Source organism: Nothobranchius furzeri, chromosome 13, assembly GCF_043380555.1.
Source record: "Nothobranchius furzeri strain GRZ-AD chromosome 13, NfurGRZ-RIMD1, whole genome shotgun sequence".
Taxonomy (NCBI): domain Eukaryota; kingdom Metazoa; phylum Chordata; class Actinopteri; order Cyprinodontiformes; family Nothobranchiidae; genus Nothobranchius; species Nothobranchius furzeri.
In genome coordinates, this window is record NC_091753.1 from 55,045,864 (window position 1) to 55,063,124 (window position 17,261).

The 17,261-nt window shown below is 44.5% G+C and overlaps 1 protein-coding gene across 2 annotated transcripts; it reads left to right on the top strand.

The window, feature by feature from the left end:
* The first annotated feature begins 891 nt into the window (after nucleotides 1-891).
* On the top strand, nucleotides 892-15,435 carry tada2a (transcriptional adaptor 2A). Of its 2 annotated transcripts, XM_054742434.2 has the most exons (15): nucleotides 892-1,032; nucleotides 1,431-1,537; nucleotides 2,307-2,366; nucleotides 2,446-2,537; nucleotides 2,933-3,090; nucleotides 6,010-6,098; nucleotides 6,315-6,387; nucleotides 6,487-6,550; nucleotides 8,893-8,936; nucleotides 10,725-10,835; nucleotides 11,396-11,467; nucleotides 11,586-11,718; nucleotides 13,120-13,163; nucleotides 14,340-14,419; nucleotides 15,039-15,435. In XM_054742434.2, exons 1-15 carry the CDS (start codon nucleotides 1,008-1,010, stop codon nucleotides 15,222-15,224), a joined length of 1,338 nt encoding a protein of 445 aa, XP_054598409.1. In that variant the 5' UTR covers nucleotides 892-1,007; the 3' UTR covers nucleotides 15,225-15,435. The 2 variants fall into 2 exon arrangements, with proteins under 2 accessions (XP_054598409.1, XP_054598410.1); XM_054742435.2 differs by lacking the exon at nucleotides 10,725-10,835.
* The last annotated feature ends 1,826 nt before the right edge of the window (nucleotides 15,436-17,261 follow it).

The window sequence follows — 17,261 nt, forward strand, 5'->3', positions numbered from 1 at the left end:
CCTCTGGGATTAATAAAGTGTTTTTGAATTGAAGTTGTATCATCTTCAGGTAAAAACTGCACTACACTTGAATTTAAATCTGCCATCGCTATTGGCTAAGAGATACACAATGACTTTAGCTGGCACATTATGATGTCACAATGTCGTTGTGTGTGTATTTGTCTGCCAGGCAACAGCATTTGTTGCATTTTTCAAAAAGGAAGTGGGAGTGGACTGGTAGGGGGTGACTTGCCTTTTAAACATGTCTTGTGTTTCTATCTGTTTAAAAAACATTCAAAATTAAATTGTGTTTATTACACTAGGACAGCCAGACTGCAACTAAGACTCCATAAAAATAACCTTGAAGCTAAAAGAAAGAAGATTGCATGCAAATGAGCTACAACACAGCTGAGTAAAGTATCCATATATTTACATCTTAGATCCTGTTATCAGGCGGTGACTTTTTGTAAAACTGGTTTATATGAACTTGTAGGAAAAAGGGAAGTTTTCTATTTCTAACTTGAACTTTTTGCAAAAACAATCTAAGCCTGCCCTGTCTTTAAAAGTATTATTACAACTTCTGCTTCAATATTATAATCACATGAGAGTCTAATTCCATCTTTCAGTTCTTTTTAAAGCACAGAAAATGTTTATTTACCTGTTGCAGGTAAATAAACATTTTCTGTGTTTTAAAAAGAACTGAAAGATGGAAATTGAAACTAAACACAACACACCAAAGACATACGTGTCTGCTGTAAAATGTTTTTAATTAAAAATAACAGGAAGTTATCGGATTTTATAGTAAAACAGGTTAGCCATATGTTTTAAATGGAAAATAATCTGCTGAAAATATTTTTTAAACAATAGGTTGGTTTGAACAGTTTGAACCATCGGTTTGGGTTTGAACAGATCACCAGAAGCTCATCGATCGACTAGCGTTGACTCAACTAGGAATACTTGTGAGCTCTGAAAAATAGATCGATCCAAAGCATAAATTGCTTTAAATTTTTTGTTAAAGCTTCATCAAAATGGAGCGTCTAGGATCCCTTACTAGTAAGTATGAGTAGTAACACAAAACATAAAAATACCTACCGCAGATTCACTGTATACACCTCATTTTTTGTTGATGTTTTTGTTTCGTTAACCGTTTTAGCTTCGCTAAGCTAGCTCCGCTAAGCTAGGTTTAGCTTTTATCGATACTTGTCGCTATCAGTCAGCGTTTCCTGATAAGCTGCGACAGTGCTTTTATCACAGTTTTGCTTCTGAGAACTTTTATATGTCGGCCAAAGTGTAGTTATAAACCCCAAAACTACTACCTGCGTCAGCGGAGATTGATATTTGACGCCAAATATTTTGTCCTAACGAAGATTTTTGGTCTACAGCAACAGATATTGGCACGTTAGTGTGTTTGTGCTCTGTAAGTAAAGCTGAAATCATGTCTGTGGTTTCAGACGATCCTTTTGGTAAGCCTCCATGCAGAGGTTGCTCCTCCTATCTAACTGAACCGTACATCAAATGTGCAGAATGCGGACCTTCATCTGTGTTACTGTGTCTCCAGGTCAGTAGCTAACAAACACCAACATATCTTTTTCTCTTCTTGTGTTTCAGTTCGTGGTGAAATGATGTAAAATCTTAATTCAGTTAGACCGTTTCACACATCTTTATCATCCAGTGACCTCATGGTCATGTTCTAGAAACCAGACGATCTGAGCTTTGTGAACTGGTGCAGGATGCTGCTGGAGGTAGCATCAGAAGATGGGTCCATGCGGTCGTTAAGGGATGGACATTATGGTCCAGTTCTGTTCAGTTTCCTATACAATGCAAAAACAGTGTTGGGACAAAAATGAATGCTGTTTTGCATTAAAGACTCTTGGATAGATTGTTCTTGTTACTGAGAAAGCTAAAAGTGCTCACTCCAAAGTAACAGCTAAACAATGTGAGTAACATGAGCTAATACAGGTAAGGCCAAGGAACAAGGAAGAATGCAATATGTGAGAAATGCTGATTTTTTTTTGGGGGGGGGGGGGGGGGGGGTATTTAAAAATAGTTTTAAAATCTACCGGTAATTGGATGTGAACCACATTTTACTTTTTGCTGATGCATCTTCAGCGAGTTTTCTCCGGCCACTCTTAGATTACAAAGTGTGTTTTGCATTAATGCAACAGTGTTAAAAGCAGAGTGGCTGCAGCACAGAAACAGCACGGTGGAATAACTAATTAAGGCTTTTCTAGAAGCAAAGCTGGGAAGAATCTACTGAACCTACATCAACGGTTACAGTCTAGTTGTCTTGAATCTGATGGTATTGAATTAAATCTCACTGTTTTCAGTGTTTCACCAGAGGATTTGAGTACAAGAAGCATCAGAGTGATCATAAATATGAAATCATGGTGAGTAGAATTTGCTGCATCTCCTTATTGTTGTAAAACACACGTTTGACTTTGTTCGTTGTGTCATCCCTCCTTAAAGACGTCAGACTTCCCGGTGCTGGAGCCCGGGTGGACTGCACAGGAGGAGATGGCGCTGCTTGAAGCCGTCATGGACTGTGGGTTTGGGAATTGGTGAGCAGTTTGTTTTTGTTCTGCCTCAGGTCCGTTTCTTTCCCACATTCACTGTTGTCATTATTTAGGGGTTGAAGTGTTTCGTGGCCTCCAGGTTGACGCTCTGCATCACAATCAGCTGCTGTTTGCTCACAGGTTAAATATTAATTGCATATCTGATGTAGGGAGACACATGAATTAGAATTTCTGAAAAAATGTCAGCCATTTTCATCCATGTAGATGTGAGAAAGTGCCGTTCTCTAACAGACTTAATTGGCTTAGTTTAACTTAATGATCTTTCGATCATAATTCTGATGAAAACTCGGAGAATCAGTGTTTGTTTTACCTTCTGATTTACTCTCAGATGAGTCTGAACCAGATTAAATGCTGCGTTTGTCCACTCTCTGTGTCCTCAGGCATGACGTGGCATACCAGATGCGCACAAAGACTAAAGAGGAATGTGAGAGCCACTACATGAAGAATTTCATCAATAATCCACTCTTTTCCTCCACGCTGCTCGGCCTGCGGAAAACAAAAGACTCCCACTTTGCAGATGGGGCGATCCCGTTTAGATGTGAGAAATCTGCATTTATTTATTTCTCAATTTTTTTTCTATTTACAAAAGAAATACAATTTTCATTTTTGCTTATTTTTCTGGCTAAATATCTCATTAACCACCACACTCTGAAACAGCTGGGTCATTTTTTGGAATCAGCATTGTTCAGGATGGCCGTCACAGTCAAGCAGCCTTAGCAAACACTGTGATGGCATCAATTCAGCCAGCTGAATGGATATTGAGCTAAAATGAGCTGAAACACGAGTGATCCTGAAATGCTGTATGAGACTGTCGTAATGTCATATTCAAGATTTGACCAAAATGCCTTTAAAGGTAGAGAAGAGTTGACCCTGTGTTTAAAAAAACACAATTCAAAGGTCCAGCCAGCACTCTTTTACTGGCTCCTGCTCCTAAGCTACACCTCCAGAATACACGATGCTAACATCCATAAGAAACACAACATCAATTCAATTCAATTCAATTAAAAAATACTTTATTAATCCCAGAGGGAAATTGATTGCTGTAGTAGCTCATAATAATAATAATAATAATAATAATAATAACAGGGCATCCGCGGGTCCTTAAAAAGTCTTAAATTAGCTTTTCCAAATTTAAGGCCTTAAAAATCCATAAAAATGACAAAAATCCTTAAATACAGTTTCCAAAGGTCTTAAATTACCAACGACCCAATAAACAAGATTCTTTTATTTCTATAAAATGTTCGTGAATTTCTAGTTCAGCATTTTTTTGTATGATATTGGCGTAAGCGGAACCAAATTCAGTTGGTTGTGAAAGGGGGCTATTTTTAGATGAGCACATTAGCTGGTTAAGCTAGTGGGAGCTTGCGCCATGGGGAAGTGCAAGTTTAATGGTAACTGGATGGCTAATCCCACATTCGCGTCGTGGTTAGCACCGGTTCCAGGCAATAGCTGGAATTTATAGCTCAAATTTCATTTTAAAAAATTGCTTAAATTTGGTCAAAGTGGCCTTAAAAAAGGTCTTAAAAAGTCTTAAATTTGGCTCCCTTAAACCTGCAGATACTCTGAATAATCAAGTCATCAAAGAGTTGTTGTATATTACAATGGCTGTTGGCAGGAAGGATCTCCAGTAGCGGTCAGTGTTGCAGCCAAACTGAAGAAGCCTCTGACTGAAGACACTCTTCCGTTGTCGGACAGTCTTGTGAAGAGAATGCTCAGGGTTGTCCATCATGTTCTTGATTCTCTGGAGAATCCTTCTTTGCATTATCTCCTCCAGCGGTTCCACAGTCGTCCCCAGAACAGAACCAGCCTTTGTTATTAGGCCGTTGAGCCTTTTCAGGTCCCTGCTTCTGATGCTGCTACCCCAACAGACGATGGCTGAAGAGATTACACTCTCAACAACAGACTTGTAGAAGACCTGCAGCATCTTGCTATAGACATTGAAGGACCTAAGCGTCCTCAAGAAGTGCAGTCTGCTGTGTCCCTTCTTGTAAACGGCTTGGCTGTTCTTTCTCCAGTCCAGTCTGTTGTCTAGGTGAACTCCAAGGTATTTGTATTCCTCAACCACCTCCACTTCTTTTCCCATGATGGAAACAGTGTTTGACTCCACCCTGTTTCTTCTGAAGTCTAAAATCATCTCCTTTGTTTTGTTCACGTTCAAGGTCAGATGATTGTTTCCACACCATGCCACAAAGCGCTCCACCAGCTCTCTGTACTCAGCTTCCTGTCCATCTCTGATACACCCGACTATCTTACCTTTCCAACCCCGTTGTGACGTTTTATGTCTTAATTCCCAACGCAACGCACTGATGTAACAGCCGCCAAGCCTCCAGGCTTCTGATGGACTCGCCGTTGTCCGGTGCTCTCCAGACTCTCTCAAGTTAAAGTTTTAGAGAGAGAAGCCACTGGAACCTAGATCGCTTGAATCACGCAATCTCTGCTCAGAGCAGCTGAACAGGAAGTGAAGCCAGAGCTGGGCTAGCCACATTAGTTAGCCCTTCTGAGTATGTACACGTCGCTAACCTCGGTCCATAGGAGCTGAGAATGTCGCAAGAGCCAATAACCACTCACTGGTGAACAGTTAAAGTAATAACAGGTGCACATAAACAAACAGGTAACTTTTTAACCTTCTTCCCAAATAAATTGTCCTTCGAAAACAGTCCAATTCAAGCTAGCTAACACCAGATACGACAATGTATTTATCCACCTATCAGCTTCCTGTGTACGACTCACCTTTACTTGTCATCTAGAATCTTCTGGTGCTGATCCGTGGCGGGAAACAGCCTTGAAACCCAAAATCAGTAGTGAAAAAGTGAGTTGTTAAGGGCTGCAGTTACAAAGTTAGACCACAGGATGTCGTAGTTACTTCAGGCTTCATCACAGAACTTTTGAATGGCCTGTATTTGATAAAGCGCCTTCTAGAGTCCTGGAACCCCCCAAGGCGCTTTACAACACAATCAGTCATTCACCCATTCACACACCCATTCACACACGGGTGGGGATGAGCTACGATGTAGCCACAGCTGCCCTGGGGCGCACTGACAGAGGCGAGGCTGCCGAGCACTGGCGCCACCGGACCCTCCGACCACCACCAGCAGGCAGCGTGGGTTAAGTGTCTTGCCCAAGGACACAACGACAGCAACAGACTGAGTGGGACTCGAACCTGCAACCTTTTGATTACGGGGCGAGCACTTAACTCCTGTGCCATCGTCGCCCCACACTTTTCAAAGGTCTCGGGTCATTTCTGATTTGTGTAGCTTTTAAGCAGCCAGGTGTTCCGAATTTAAGTTCTCCAGGTTTACCAGTTAAGTGTGAAAGTGACCCGGCAGAGAGTCGGACCCTCCACCTGTCAGAGCAGGTCGGTTCTGGTGTTGCTCGCATGCAGCGGGTAGATTTAAGCTTCCTGGTCATTAATGTGTTAAAGAGGAAGTTTGATTTTGGTTTTCCTCTGATCCCGCAGCCTCCGACGACCCGCCCCGGCCCACGTTCGACTCCATGCTGTCTCGGGACATGGCGGGCTACATGCCGGCCAGAGCGGACTTCATGGAGGTGTGTGTGTGTGTGTGTGTGTGTGTGTGTGTGCGTGTGTGTGACCTGCAAGAATAAACCATCAGAGTCGCCACTAGGGGGCTGGAGATGAACCCTCATTGAAACAGTGACTCATACCTTTGTTGTTGCCTCTCTGAGACCCGTTTCTCATAAATTGTTGATCGTCGCTCGGTGCAGACGAGCAGATTGTGAAAACCCTTTTCATGTCTCTCTCAGGAGTTCGACAACTATGCAGAATGGGACCTGAAGGACATTGACTTTGTGGACGATGACTCAGATATCCTGCGTGGTGCGTAGGACTTTTGTTTTTAGTATTTTTATTTTTCCGTCTGATTGACCTTCAGGTGGCTGACTTTACTTTTCCATGTGGTGTTTGCTTCTCTCACAGCCCTCAAGCTCGCTGTCGTTGATATTTATCATTCAAGATTAAAAGAGAGACAAAGAAGGAAGAAGTGGGTGAATTGTATTATTTGTGATAGAAGAAAGTACTCATTAACCTGTAATAACCTCCATCTTTCAGCAGATGGCGCCATACGCCTGAGAAATCACCCCCAGGTCTCTTAAGCTCTCTGGTTTAATTAATGACATTTATGCTCATTCTAAAGTACAAAGCAAACAGTTTCGTCTCCCTCTGAGCTCAGCTCCAACATTAATGATGCTGATGTGTTTATATCACCTAAAGAGGTGTTTGTTTTGTTAAAAGCTCATTTAGGACCAACGTCCTGCGAGGCTGTGCTAGCCAGAATCAGTTTCTTCAGTCGCTACAGAACACGGAGTGGTTCACGCTCAGCTGGTGGTCATTTTTAGAAAGAAGGAAATTGTGTCACTTTGTAAAAAGTCCCATAGAATGTTCTCCGTGTTGGAGGGAAAAGATTTCAACTCCCAGAGACCGAGGATGTTTTCTTTTAAACGACAGCCATCAGAAAACCCTCACACAGCTGTTTGAGTGTGCCCATCAAAAACGGTTTTCCTGAGAGTTTTTACTCTCCAGCAACCAAAGTTAAATCAGTCAAGTCAGCGTTTTCTGAAACTGTGGCCCTCAGGCTGGGATCGCTGGACCTCCAGGGGACCACCAGCCTTAAAAGGGCATTATGGAAGTGTGACAGCCAAAACATGTATAGAAATAATAAATGTCTTCTTCATACATTCTCCTGCAATGCCCTGGTCCTGTAGAATGAGCCCTGGCATTTTTACTGTGATTGCCTGTTTTTCTGTAAAATCACAGAAAAAGAGAGATGCTCGGGTCGAGCAGGCTGCTTCATGCGCGTTCACGCTCAGGCATCGCCCGTAGCATTTGCTATCTGTAGCTTTAGCAGCAGAGAGAGAGGCAGTGCCACTTTGTCGCTGTTCCTAACGCCTAGTGACAAAGCTAGCTACATTTCTGAGGACCCTTAGCTACTTTCTGTAGAACTTTCTTCTAGATATTTCCTGCAAATTAGCAACAAAACAGCCATTTTCACTCCGAACCGTTCTTTGAACATTGTTTCAGCTGTCATCAAGGATATAAATGTTACAGATACCAAGGACGTCACTGGAGACAGCTCACCTAGTAAGACATCGGACTCTCGTGTAGAAGACCTGGGTTTGATTCTGGATGTGAACACAGTTTATTTAAAGTTCATTTTTTACATTAATTGTATTTTTTTTTACAGTAAGAGGCCCAAATTTTTATTTGAGACTTGCCGAACGGCATTGAATTCACAGATAAAAAAGATCTGGGTTCAAATTTCATTTTGGAACAATTTTTCAAGCAAGGGAAGGGAATGATCTGAGCATGCAGGAGGACTGACCCATCTTAAACCTTTGTCGGCTGTGCTGAAGAGAAAGGTACAGAACCACATTATTTAATTAATTAGCTGCGTGTTCTCCTGTCCTCCGGGCCACACACACACACACACACACACACACACACACACACACACACACACACACACACACACACATGGGGCTGTCTCACCTGTTATTTTTGTTAAGGAGTGTGCACGTACAGCTTGTGCGCCTCGTGCACGAGCCTCCTATTGAAGCTGCAGTTATGCTTTTGGCCTGAGGGGGCAATCGCGAGCATAAAAATTCAAAACTCCATAAAGTCCCTTTAAGTTGTGGGTCTGTGGGACCTGAAGCTTGTCCTGGGGTGGACACATGCAGTGGTGTGAAAAACTATTTGCCCCCTTCCTGATTTCTTATTCTTTTGCATGTTTGTCACACAAAATGTTTCTGATCATCAAACACATTTAACCGTTAGTCAAAGATAACACAAGTAAACACAAAAAGCAGTTTTGAAATGATGGTTTTTATTATTTAGGGAGAGAACGAGATCCAAACCTACATTGCCCTGTGTTGAAAAAGTAATGGCCCCCCCTTTTTAAAAAATAACCCAACTGTGGTGTTTCACACCTGAGGTCAATTTCTGTAGCCACCCCCAAGCCTGATTGGGTGTGGTTAAAATATTCTGCATGTGACCATATTATGGTGGTTCTTGGGTCGTGATGATGGGGCCCTTGAATATTGTTGCCCAGGGTACAACAGAGTGTTAATCTGGCCCTGGCTGCAGTGAAGCTTCATCAGGTTAATAATGGGATTAAAGTGGTTTCAGATGATTGGTTCAGATGTAAAACGATCCTGGTGGCTGCATCAGCCTCTGCGTTATTAAGAAGTATAATAAAATAATAATAAAAGAGACACCTGCTAGTGTGAGACAGGAACATCCACCAGCGTCTCACCTCCACAGCCCTAAAACCATCACAGGCCATTTAACAGAGAGCAGGACCTAAAACTCCATGTTTGTCTCTTTCAGGATCATCCGGGACCATGGTCTGATCAACCTCCGCAAGTTTCAGAGTAAGAACCCCCCCCCCCCCCCAACCTCCCTCTAACGCGGATCAGCTGGTGGGTGGAGGGGGTGGGGGGCGCAAATGGTTCAGCTGTAATAACCTTCATCCACCACAGCAGCCGTTAGAGGTCTTGCATGGGGGGGGGGGGGGGGGGGGGGGGCACTGCCTAGCTGCTGTTTGATTAGTGTTGCTGCGGTAACGGCTCAAATGGGTGGGGGGGGGGGGCGATGCACCTGCTGGATCTCTAACCATTCCTCTGCACCTCTGGGTTTTTTATGAGTCATCGAAGGCTGCTGCTGCAGAAGGATTTTGTCCAATTACAGTGTCTCATCTCCCCCCCCCCCCCCCCCCCCACACACACACACACCAGCCCCACCTGTTGCTCTGAGAAGCAGTCCTCTCTTCTGCCCTGTTTTAATAGATGCTTCCTTCAGCCAACATTTCCCACAGCCCTCCGGCGTTCTGAAGACAAAAGAGGACTACGATTGCAAACTGGTTGTCATGGCGACTGTCAAAAGTCTGTTTGTGTGTGTGTGTTTGTAATCATGCGTGTGTGATCGTGTGTGCATCACGTGTAATAACAGCACCTGAGCCTGGGAGGCTCTGTATCGTGTCTGTGCTGCAGGAGGTGCAGCGGCCGGGAGATTCTGGCGGCTATCAGGCCACATCGAGGTGCTGAGTCTCCATCTCCATGGAGACGTGAATAACTTTGTGTGTGTGTGTGTGAGGGGGGGGGGGGGGGGGGGGGAGTCTGCTGTTTGGAGCCCGGCTTCAGCCTGAGATGGCAGCTGCTAATTAGAGCTCAGATGCTGAAGTCTCCTGGTTGTAACAGGAGTGACAGTTCAACACCCGGCTGTTACCCGGCAACACGAGAGAAGCTTTAAGACAGCGTGTGTGTGTGTGTGTGTGTGTTGAGATCTGTGTGTGATCAGGTGTTTGAATAAAAATGGAGGATTTTTATCCCCAGTTCTGTCGGCACTGCAGCCGTGAGCGATGACGTCAGCAGGGAGGAGATAACAGGAAGTGGCGTGTTCTACTAGGGCTATACTGCTCAGTCCAGAAATAAATCCTGCCAATCATTTTAGGAAATGCTAAATCCACTTTTTTGATGCTGGACATGGGTTTGACTCCCAGTGATTCAACAAACTTTTTTTTTTTCCCAGATTTGAACGTCTTTACCGTCTCTGTCAAGTGGAAAGTAATATTTCTCTCAAAACCAGGAGAATAAAGATTAAAATGTGTAATCTGAGGAGACAGAAGCTAAGTAGCAAAGATGTTCCTGCTGTGCCGAGGAAACATATTTGCTCTTAACACCGGAGCGTTTCCTAGGTTGTTCTACTGGAGAGCAGAGTCCGTGGTTCCGTCAGTAGCAGGAAGTGTTCCTGAAGCAGCAGAGCAGCCCCAGACCATCACACTACTACCACCATGTCTGGCTGTTGCTATAGTGATGGTTGGGTTGACTCCAGATGGAACTGGACATCCAGAAAAGTCTTGGATCATTGGGGTTTTGGCCTTGGAGCGCTCTCACAGACGACATTTTTGCTCCTTGTTTCCTTTTTTGTTTTTGACTTGTGACCTCTGACCTTACTTTAGAATGAGCTGGTTTTGTGATGATGAGTGGGTCGTGCCGTGCTGCTTTGTGGGGTTGTTTAGCCTGCTTCCTGATGGAGGCGTGGAACTGAACTCTGCTTCATTAATAATCTTGTCTTTAATGCCAGCTAACGAGGGGGACGGTGACCGATCCACGCGTGTCCCGGTCGGTTTGGACTCACTCCTGTCCTCTTTTGGTTGTCAGTGCTGGAGCGATGCTACCCGAAGGAGGTGCAGGAGCTGTATGACATCATGAGGAGGTTTGCAAGAGTGGTGGGGCCGGTCGAGCATGACAAATTCATCGAAAGTCACGCGCGTGAGTATCTGGTTGCCATGGTTACCACCACTGGTCAGCAGGCCGTTTTCACGTAGCTTCGGCTGAATGTCGATGAGCTCGGTGGACCTCCACCTCACTCGTTCCCTCTGAAGCTGCTTTCATCTGCCAGCAGGCAGGAATCAGGCGTGACATGTTGCGCAGCCGTGTTGGTGTGGCGTGTTCCAGCTCAGCCTTTCACGCCTCCATCGATTCAGCCGTGTGACGGCGTGCGGCTCCGTCCAGCCGCCTGCTGCAGGTGTTGCAGGGCTGGAGGCTTGCTTGCTGCTTTCTTTCTCATTTCCAGTTCTGCTAATGTAGTTTGCGATTTCATAGATGCCACTCTGCTTTATTTAACCTGAACAGTTGCTAGGCAACCAGCTCTGACCCCAGAAAAATCTCTTTGTTGTGGTGTAAAAATCCAGTCTTTACCCTTTGCACTCGGGGTCTTTAGATGGTTTTAGTGTCAGGCTAGAGGAAGTTCTCTGATGCTTCTCATCGTGACGATCTGCAGCAGCGGCGACCCGATCCACATTAAACCTTCAACACTCTTGTCGTTCCAGTGGAGTTTGAGTTGAGGAGAGAGATCCGCCGGCTGCAGGAATACAGGAAAGCAGGGATCAAGTCGTTCTGCAGTGAGTTGAACTTTGACCTTTACCTTCAACGTTTCAGCAGCACTTTTCTGAAGGCCTGCGTAAACCTGAGGAATTAGGTCACAGTCATGCATTTACGTCTCCGTTCCGTCTGCATCAGGCGCTAAAGTGTACGAGCGGGTGAAGCGGATGCGCGAGGACGAGCGCAGGAAGAGGACCATGTTGTGTGACGTCCTTCAGTACATCCAAGATGGAAAAGCCTGCCAGCAGTGGCTCAGCAAGCAGGCCGCCATGTAAGAGCTTAACAGCTGGGCTTACCGGAGATGACTAAACGTCATGTTTCCACCTCACTCTGACGTACGTGTTTGGCTCTGGTTAACGTGCCGCCGCAGCGGCTCCCGTTTGGCTTTTATCTGAGGCGTTTTCCTGCCTGTTGTCCCAAAAATCCATAAAACTGCAATGATTCATGTTTTTGGATGAGAATCTGGAGCAAGAAGAGTGAACAAAGCCTTGAGTGGGTGGGTGGGTGAGTGAGTGAGTGAGTGAGTGAGTGAGTGAGTGAGTGAGTGAGTGGGTGGGTGGGTGGGTGGGTGAGTGAGTGGGTGGGTGGGTGAGTGAGTGAGTGAGTGTGGGTGAGTGAGTGGGTGAGTGAGTGAGTGAGTGAGTGGGTGAGTGAGTGGGTGAGTGAGTGAGTGAGTGAGTGGGTGGGTGGGTGAGTGAGTGAGTGAGTGTGGGTGAGTGAGTGGGTGAGTGAGTGAGTGAGTGAGTGGGTGAGTGAGTGAGTGAGTGAGTGGGTGGGTGGGTGAGTGAGTGAGTGAGTGTGGGTGAGTGAGTGGGTGAGTGAGTGAGTGAGTGAGTGGGTGAGTGAGTGAGTGAGTGAGTGGGTGGGTGGGTGAGTGAGTGAGTGGGTGGGTGGGTGAGTGAGTGAGTGAGTGAGTGAGTGGGTGGGTGGGTGAGTGAGTGAGTGGGTGGGTGAGTGAGTGAGTGAGTGAGTGAGTGGGTGAGTGAGTGAGTGAGTGAGTGAGTGAGTGAGTGAGTGAGTGAGTGAGTGGGTGGGTGGGTGAGTGAGTGAGTGAGTGAGTGAGTGAGTGAGTGAGTGAGCGAGCGAGAGTGGGTGAGTGAGTGAGTGAGTGAGTGAGTGAGTGGGTGAGTGAGTGAGTGGGTGAGTGAGTGGGTGGGTGGGTGGGTGAGTGAGTGAGTGAGTGAGTGGGTGAATGAGTGAGTGAGTGAGTGAGTAAGCGAGCGAGAGTGGGTGAGTGAGTGAGTGGGTGAGTGAGTGAGTGGGTGAGTGGGTGAGTGAGTGAGTGAGTGAGTGGGTGGGTGAGTGGGTGAGTGAGTGAGTGGGTGGGTGAGTGAGTGAGTGAGTGAGTGAGTGAGTGAGTGAGTGAGTGGGTGGGTGGGTGGGTGAGTGAGTGAGTGAGTGAGTGAGTGAGTGAGTGGGTGAGTGAGTGAGTGAGTGAGTGAGTGAGTGAGTGAGTGAGTGGGTGGGTGGGTGGGTGGGTGAGTGGGTGGGTGGGTGGGTGGGTGAGTGAGTGAGTGAGTGAGTGAGTGAGTGAGTGAGTGAGTGAGTGGGTGGGTGGGTGGGTGAGTGAGTGAGTGAGTGGGTGGGTGGGTGGGTGGGTGGGTGAGTGAGTGAGTGAGTGAGTGAGTGAGAACGTGGCAGCAGATAATAATACTTTTCTGTCTCATTACAGAGATGCGGGTGTCACTCCAGCTGTCACAACGATCACGGTATCGGGTACGAAGTTTCTCTTCTCCTCGTGCTCCGCTCTGTCTGTCTGACTTCAGTTGCTACAACGTTTTGTTCACACGTGGAAACTGGAGCCCAGGAGTAGAGCCCTAGGCCCGCGGGTCGGCCCGGCCCGACGCCCCGAGGGCCGGGCTTTGGGCCAACGACTGTGTAATTACCTCGGACACGGGCCGGGCCGGGCGCCTTTATTTTTAATCGAATTCATAAAAAACAAAACTGAAACACTTGAACGCAGCAGCACCTGCCTGCTTCTCACGCACCGTCAGCTCAGTTCAGGTCTGTGTGGTTTATAATATAAACAAATTCTCAAACTGCTGATTGAAACATGTGCCCCTATTCTAATACGCCGTTTTATGTCCACTCTGATGTCAGAAACCGTTCGTTTATTCTCATGAAAACGGCAGCATTCCATTTTTCTGTGAATAAATTCGCTCTGCAGTTAGAAAAAAACAGCATTCACTGCTGTTTTTTTCTAACTGCGCATTTTCAGAGCGGCAGATTAAATTTACAAACGCATCCAATTAATATAGTGTTCGTAAATTTCATCTGCCGCTCGAAAAATACGCTCTGTTAGAAAAAAGCTGCATTGATGCTGTTTTTCTTTCTTTATTTATTTTTTACTGCAGAACGCTTCTCACAGATTATTAGAACGCGGAGCATTCTATCACGCTAAAACATTATGAAAGGTTAAAAAAAAGTCGGGCTCGGGTCAGGCCAGAGATTCCTGAAAACCTTTTCGGACCGGGTCGGGCTGGGGCTCCACCCCCTCGGAACGGGCCGGACACGGGCTCAGATTTTAGGCCCGTGCAGGGCTCTACCCAGGAGCTCTGATAAACACAACCCTGCAGAATTACCCCACCCACTAGACCAGGAAACGAATATTAAATTAGCTGCATGCTGATTGGCCGGTTTACCCTGACGGCTCTATGATTCTGCCTGAAGCGAGAAACTCCGTGTTTAGCTGTGTTCAGCTTAGGAGAATGGTGGATTCATAATAGTTCGTTTCATCCGTTTACTTAATTTTGCTTCTTGTTTTTATATTTTCACCTTTTTAAACTCAGGTTTCGTGATTTCTGCTGGTTTTACTCTAAGCACACATGGATAAACTCTGACGCTTTAGCTGCTGCACGTCGGTCTGAATGTTCTCGTATTTTTGCTGCACAGCAACAGGCAGGCGGAGTGCCCCCCCACTCAACCTGACCGGACTCCCAGGAACCGAGAAGCTCAATGAGCGGGAAAAAGAGGTAGGCCTGTGACGAGATGTCCTCTGGCTGCAGCTGAATCGTTCTCACGAAAAGCCAAAAGTTACAGAAAACACCCAACAGAAATGTTTTGTAAGGAAGCCCCGCCCCCCCCACACACACACACACACACCACCTCACCTTCCTGGGACTTGCGCTCGTAAACGTTAGCGTGTAGCTTCCTGCTCTCTAACTGGACGTCCTCTCAGGCAAAGACCTGGTTCTGCTTGCTGCTGGAACACTGTGTTGGTGTTATGCGTTGCCATGGCGACCTTATGTCCAGTGTTACATTCACTCACAGCTCAGTTCTGCTGCAGCTTCTCACCAGAAACTTAAAACCAGGAGAGCTTCACAGGGGTCCAAAGTGAGGATGTTGAAGTGAACATTTGATTTGTTTTTCTTGATTTTATTAATCTGGGATGCAGAGTGTTTGTAGCACAGTAACGTCTGGGTGAGTCCAACCCAACAAACATCTGGAACAGAATCCTGGCTCAGCTGGTGTTTGTAGATTTGTCACGTTTCATCCGGAGAACATCAACACGTTTGTTCTGGAGGCTTTTTGTGAAGCTTCACGGACACCGTGTGTGTTTTAATGTTCTGTCTTGTGTGTGCGTGTGTGTAGTTGTGTCAGGTGGTGCGGTTGGTGCCGGGGGCCTACCTGGAGTACAAGCAGGCTTTACTGAGCGAGTGCAAACGGCAGGGGGGGCTGCGGCTGGCGCAAGCGCGAGCGCTGATCAAGATCGACGTCAACAAGACGCGAAAAATCTACGACTTCCTGATCAAAGAGGGAAGCATCACCAAGGCGTAGAGCCGGCCGGAGGCGGAGGTCCATGTGACCCGGTGACCTTATTTGGTGTTTTATCAGATTGTTGCGGTGAAACGTCTGATCCATGGTGTTATTGCGATGAAATTAAGTCTTTGCATAAATGTTTGCCAAAAGAACAGAAGATCATGTTTAAAATGACGATCTTTTTATTTCTACTGTGGTTTATGTTAATAAAATTGGTTTGGTGTAACAATGCTGACTCTGTTTTATGTGTTTTTAGGAAATCTGAGGTTTTTATTGGTGGAAATTAATTAAAATAAAACTTTTCTTGTCAAAAAGTCTTAACGCAAACTTCTAAAATATTAAATAAATCATCTGGATGTATTTGTTCATGAGCCCTTTTGTGTTTTATATGTAATAATTAATGTCTCCCTGAATCTCAATCTAAGTGAAAAATGACACAAAAATTCTAACTTGATACTAAAACTGCATCAGTTCCCATAAAGTCAATGTCTGGCTGATGTGAAAAGAAGCAGGAACTATTTAATAAGAGTTACTACAGTCCTGTGATGCGGTAGAGACATTCTCAGATGACATCATCTTAGAGTCGGGGTCTGAGCCACCTTTAAAGCGAGACCCTGTAGGAAAGTGTCAGCAAAATGGAGATGTTTGTGTAAATATGAGATAAGTTAGATGATTTTTTTATGCTTCTGTTGCATTTTATTAAAACAGCTTCAGAAAAGCCAAGATGCTGGAATCTGTGTTAAGCATTTTTATTGGAGACACAAAACTACGAGAAAGTTCCCGTTGGGGGGTGAACTGTTGTTGCAACTTTGTTGTAACTTTTGTTCTTTTTCTGTAATGTTTGCTCTTTTGTTCAAACTTTGTTGTAACGTTTGTTGTTTTTCTTGTAACTTTTGTTGTTTTTATGTAACGTTTGGTCTTTTGTTGTTTTGTTGCAATTTAGTTGTAACTTTTGTTGTTTTGTAACGTTTGTTCCAACTTTTGTTTTTTTTCTGTAATGTTTGTGCTTTTGTTGCAACTTTGTTGTAACTTTTGTTTTTTTCTTGTAACTTTTGTTGTTTTGTTGCAATTTAGTTGTAGCTTTTGTTGTTTTGTTTCAACTTTTGGGTTTTTTCCATAATGTTTGTGCTTTTGTTGCAACTTTGTTGTAACTTTTGTTGTTTTTCTTGTAAATGTAGTTGTTTTGTTGTCACTTTTGTTGTTTTCCTGTAACATTTTCTCTTGTTGAAACTTTGTTGTAACTTGTTTTTTATGTAACTTTTGTTGTTTTGTTGTAACTTATGTTGTTTTATAACGTCAGTTGTTTTGTTCTAACTTTTGTTTTTTTTTCTGTAATGTTTGCTCTTTTGATGAAACTTTGTTCTAACTTTTGTTGTTTTTTGTAATTTTTGTGTTTTTGTTGAAACTTTGTTGTAACTTTTGTTGATTTTCTGTAACATTTTCTCTTTTGTTGAAACTTTGTTGTAACTTGTTTTTTTTCTTGTAACTTGTTGTTTTTCTTGTAAATTTTGTTGTAACTTTTGTTGTTTTTCTGTAATGTTTGTGCTTTTGTTGAAACTTTGTTGTAACTTTTGTTGTTTTTCTGTAACATTTTCTCTTGTTGAAACTTTGTTGTAACTTGTTTTTTCTTGTAACTTTTGTTTTGTTTCTTTTACATTCAGTTGAAGCTTTTCTATTTTGTTGAACCTTCTGGGACACCGTACATAACCTGACTCCTGGACTCACCTCAGAAAGCTGTGGTGGCCTACGCAGAGCTCTAAATAGCTCACGACTTCTCTAAATTTTCCTACATTTTGGAAAAGCTGTACTTAAATATTCACAGCAGCACAAACTATGAGGTTTGCCTTTTTAGCTCAATCTCTTTTTTTGTAAGCTGCTCAGGTCAGGTCTGGGTCAAGTTTATCTTTTTTCCTGTGGCTAAATTTGGAGCTAAAAGAAATAATGTTCATAATTACCGTTAACTCCTAAAGCCAGGATGTGAAAGGAGAAGACGTTCCACCAGGTGAAGGAGGTCACTGGAAAAGGTCATCACAAAAATAATAAATGATCAATGGA

Excerpts from the sequence above, each read along its gene's own strand:
- tada2a (XM_054742434.2), top strand. The coding sequence starts at position 1,008 with ATGGAGCGTCTAGGATCCCTTACTA. Across the intron at positions 1,033-1,430 it reads GCGTCTAGGATCCCTTACTA|ACGATCCTTTTGGTAAGCCT; the intron begins GTAAGTATGAGT and ends CTGTGGTTTCAG. Across the intron at positions 13,164-14,339 it reads CACAACGATCACGGTATCGG|CAACAGGCAGGCGGAGTGCC; the intron begins GTACGAAGTTTC and ends TTTGCTGCACAG.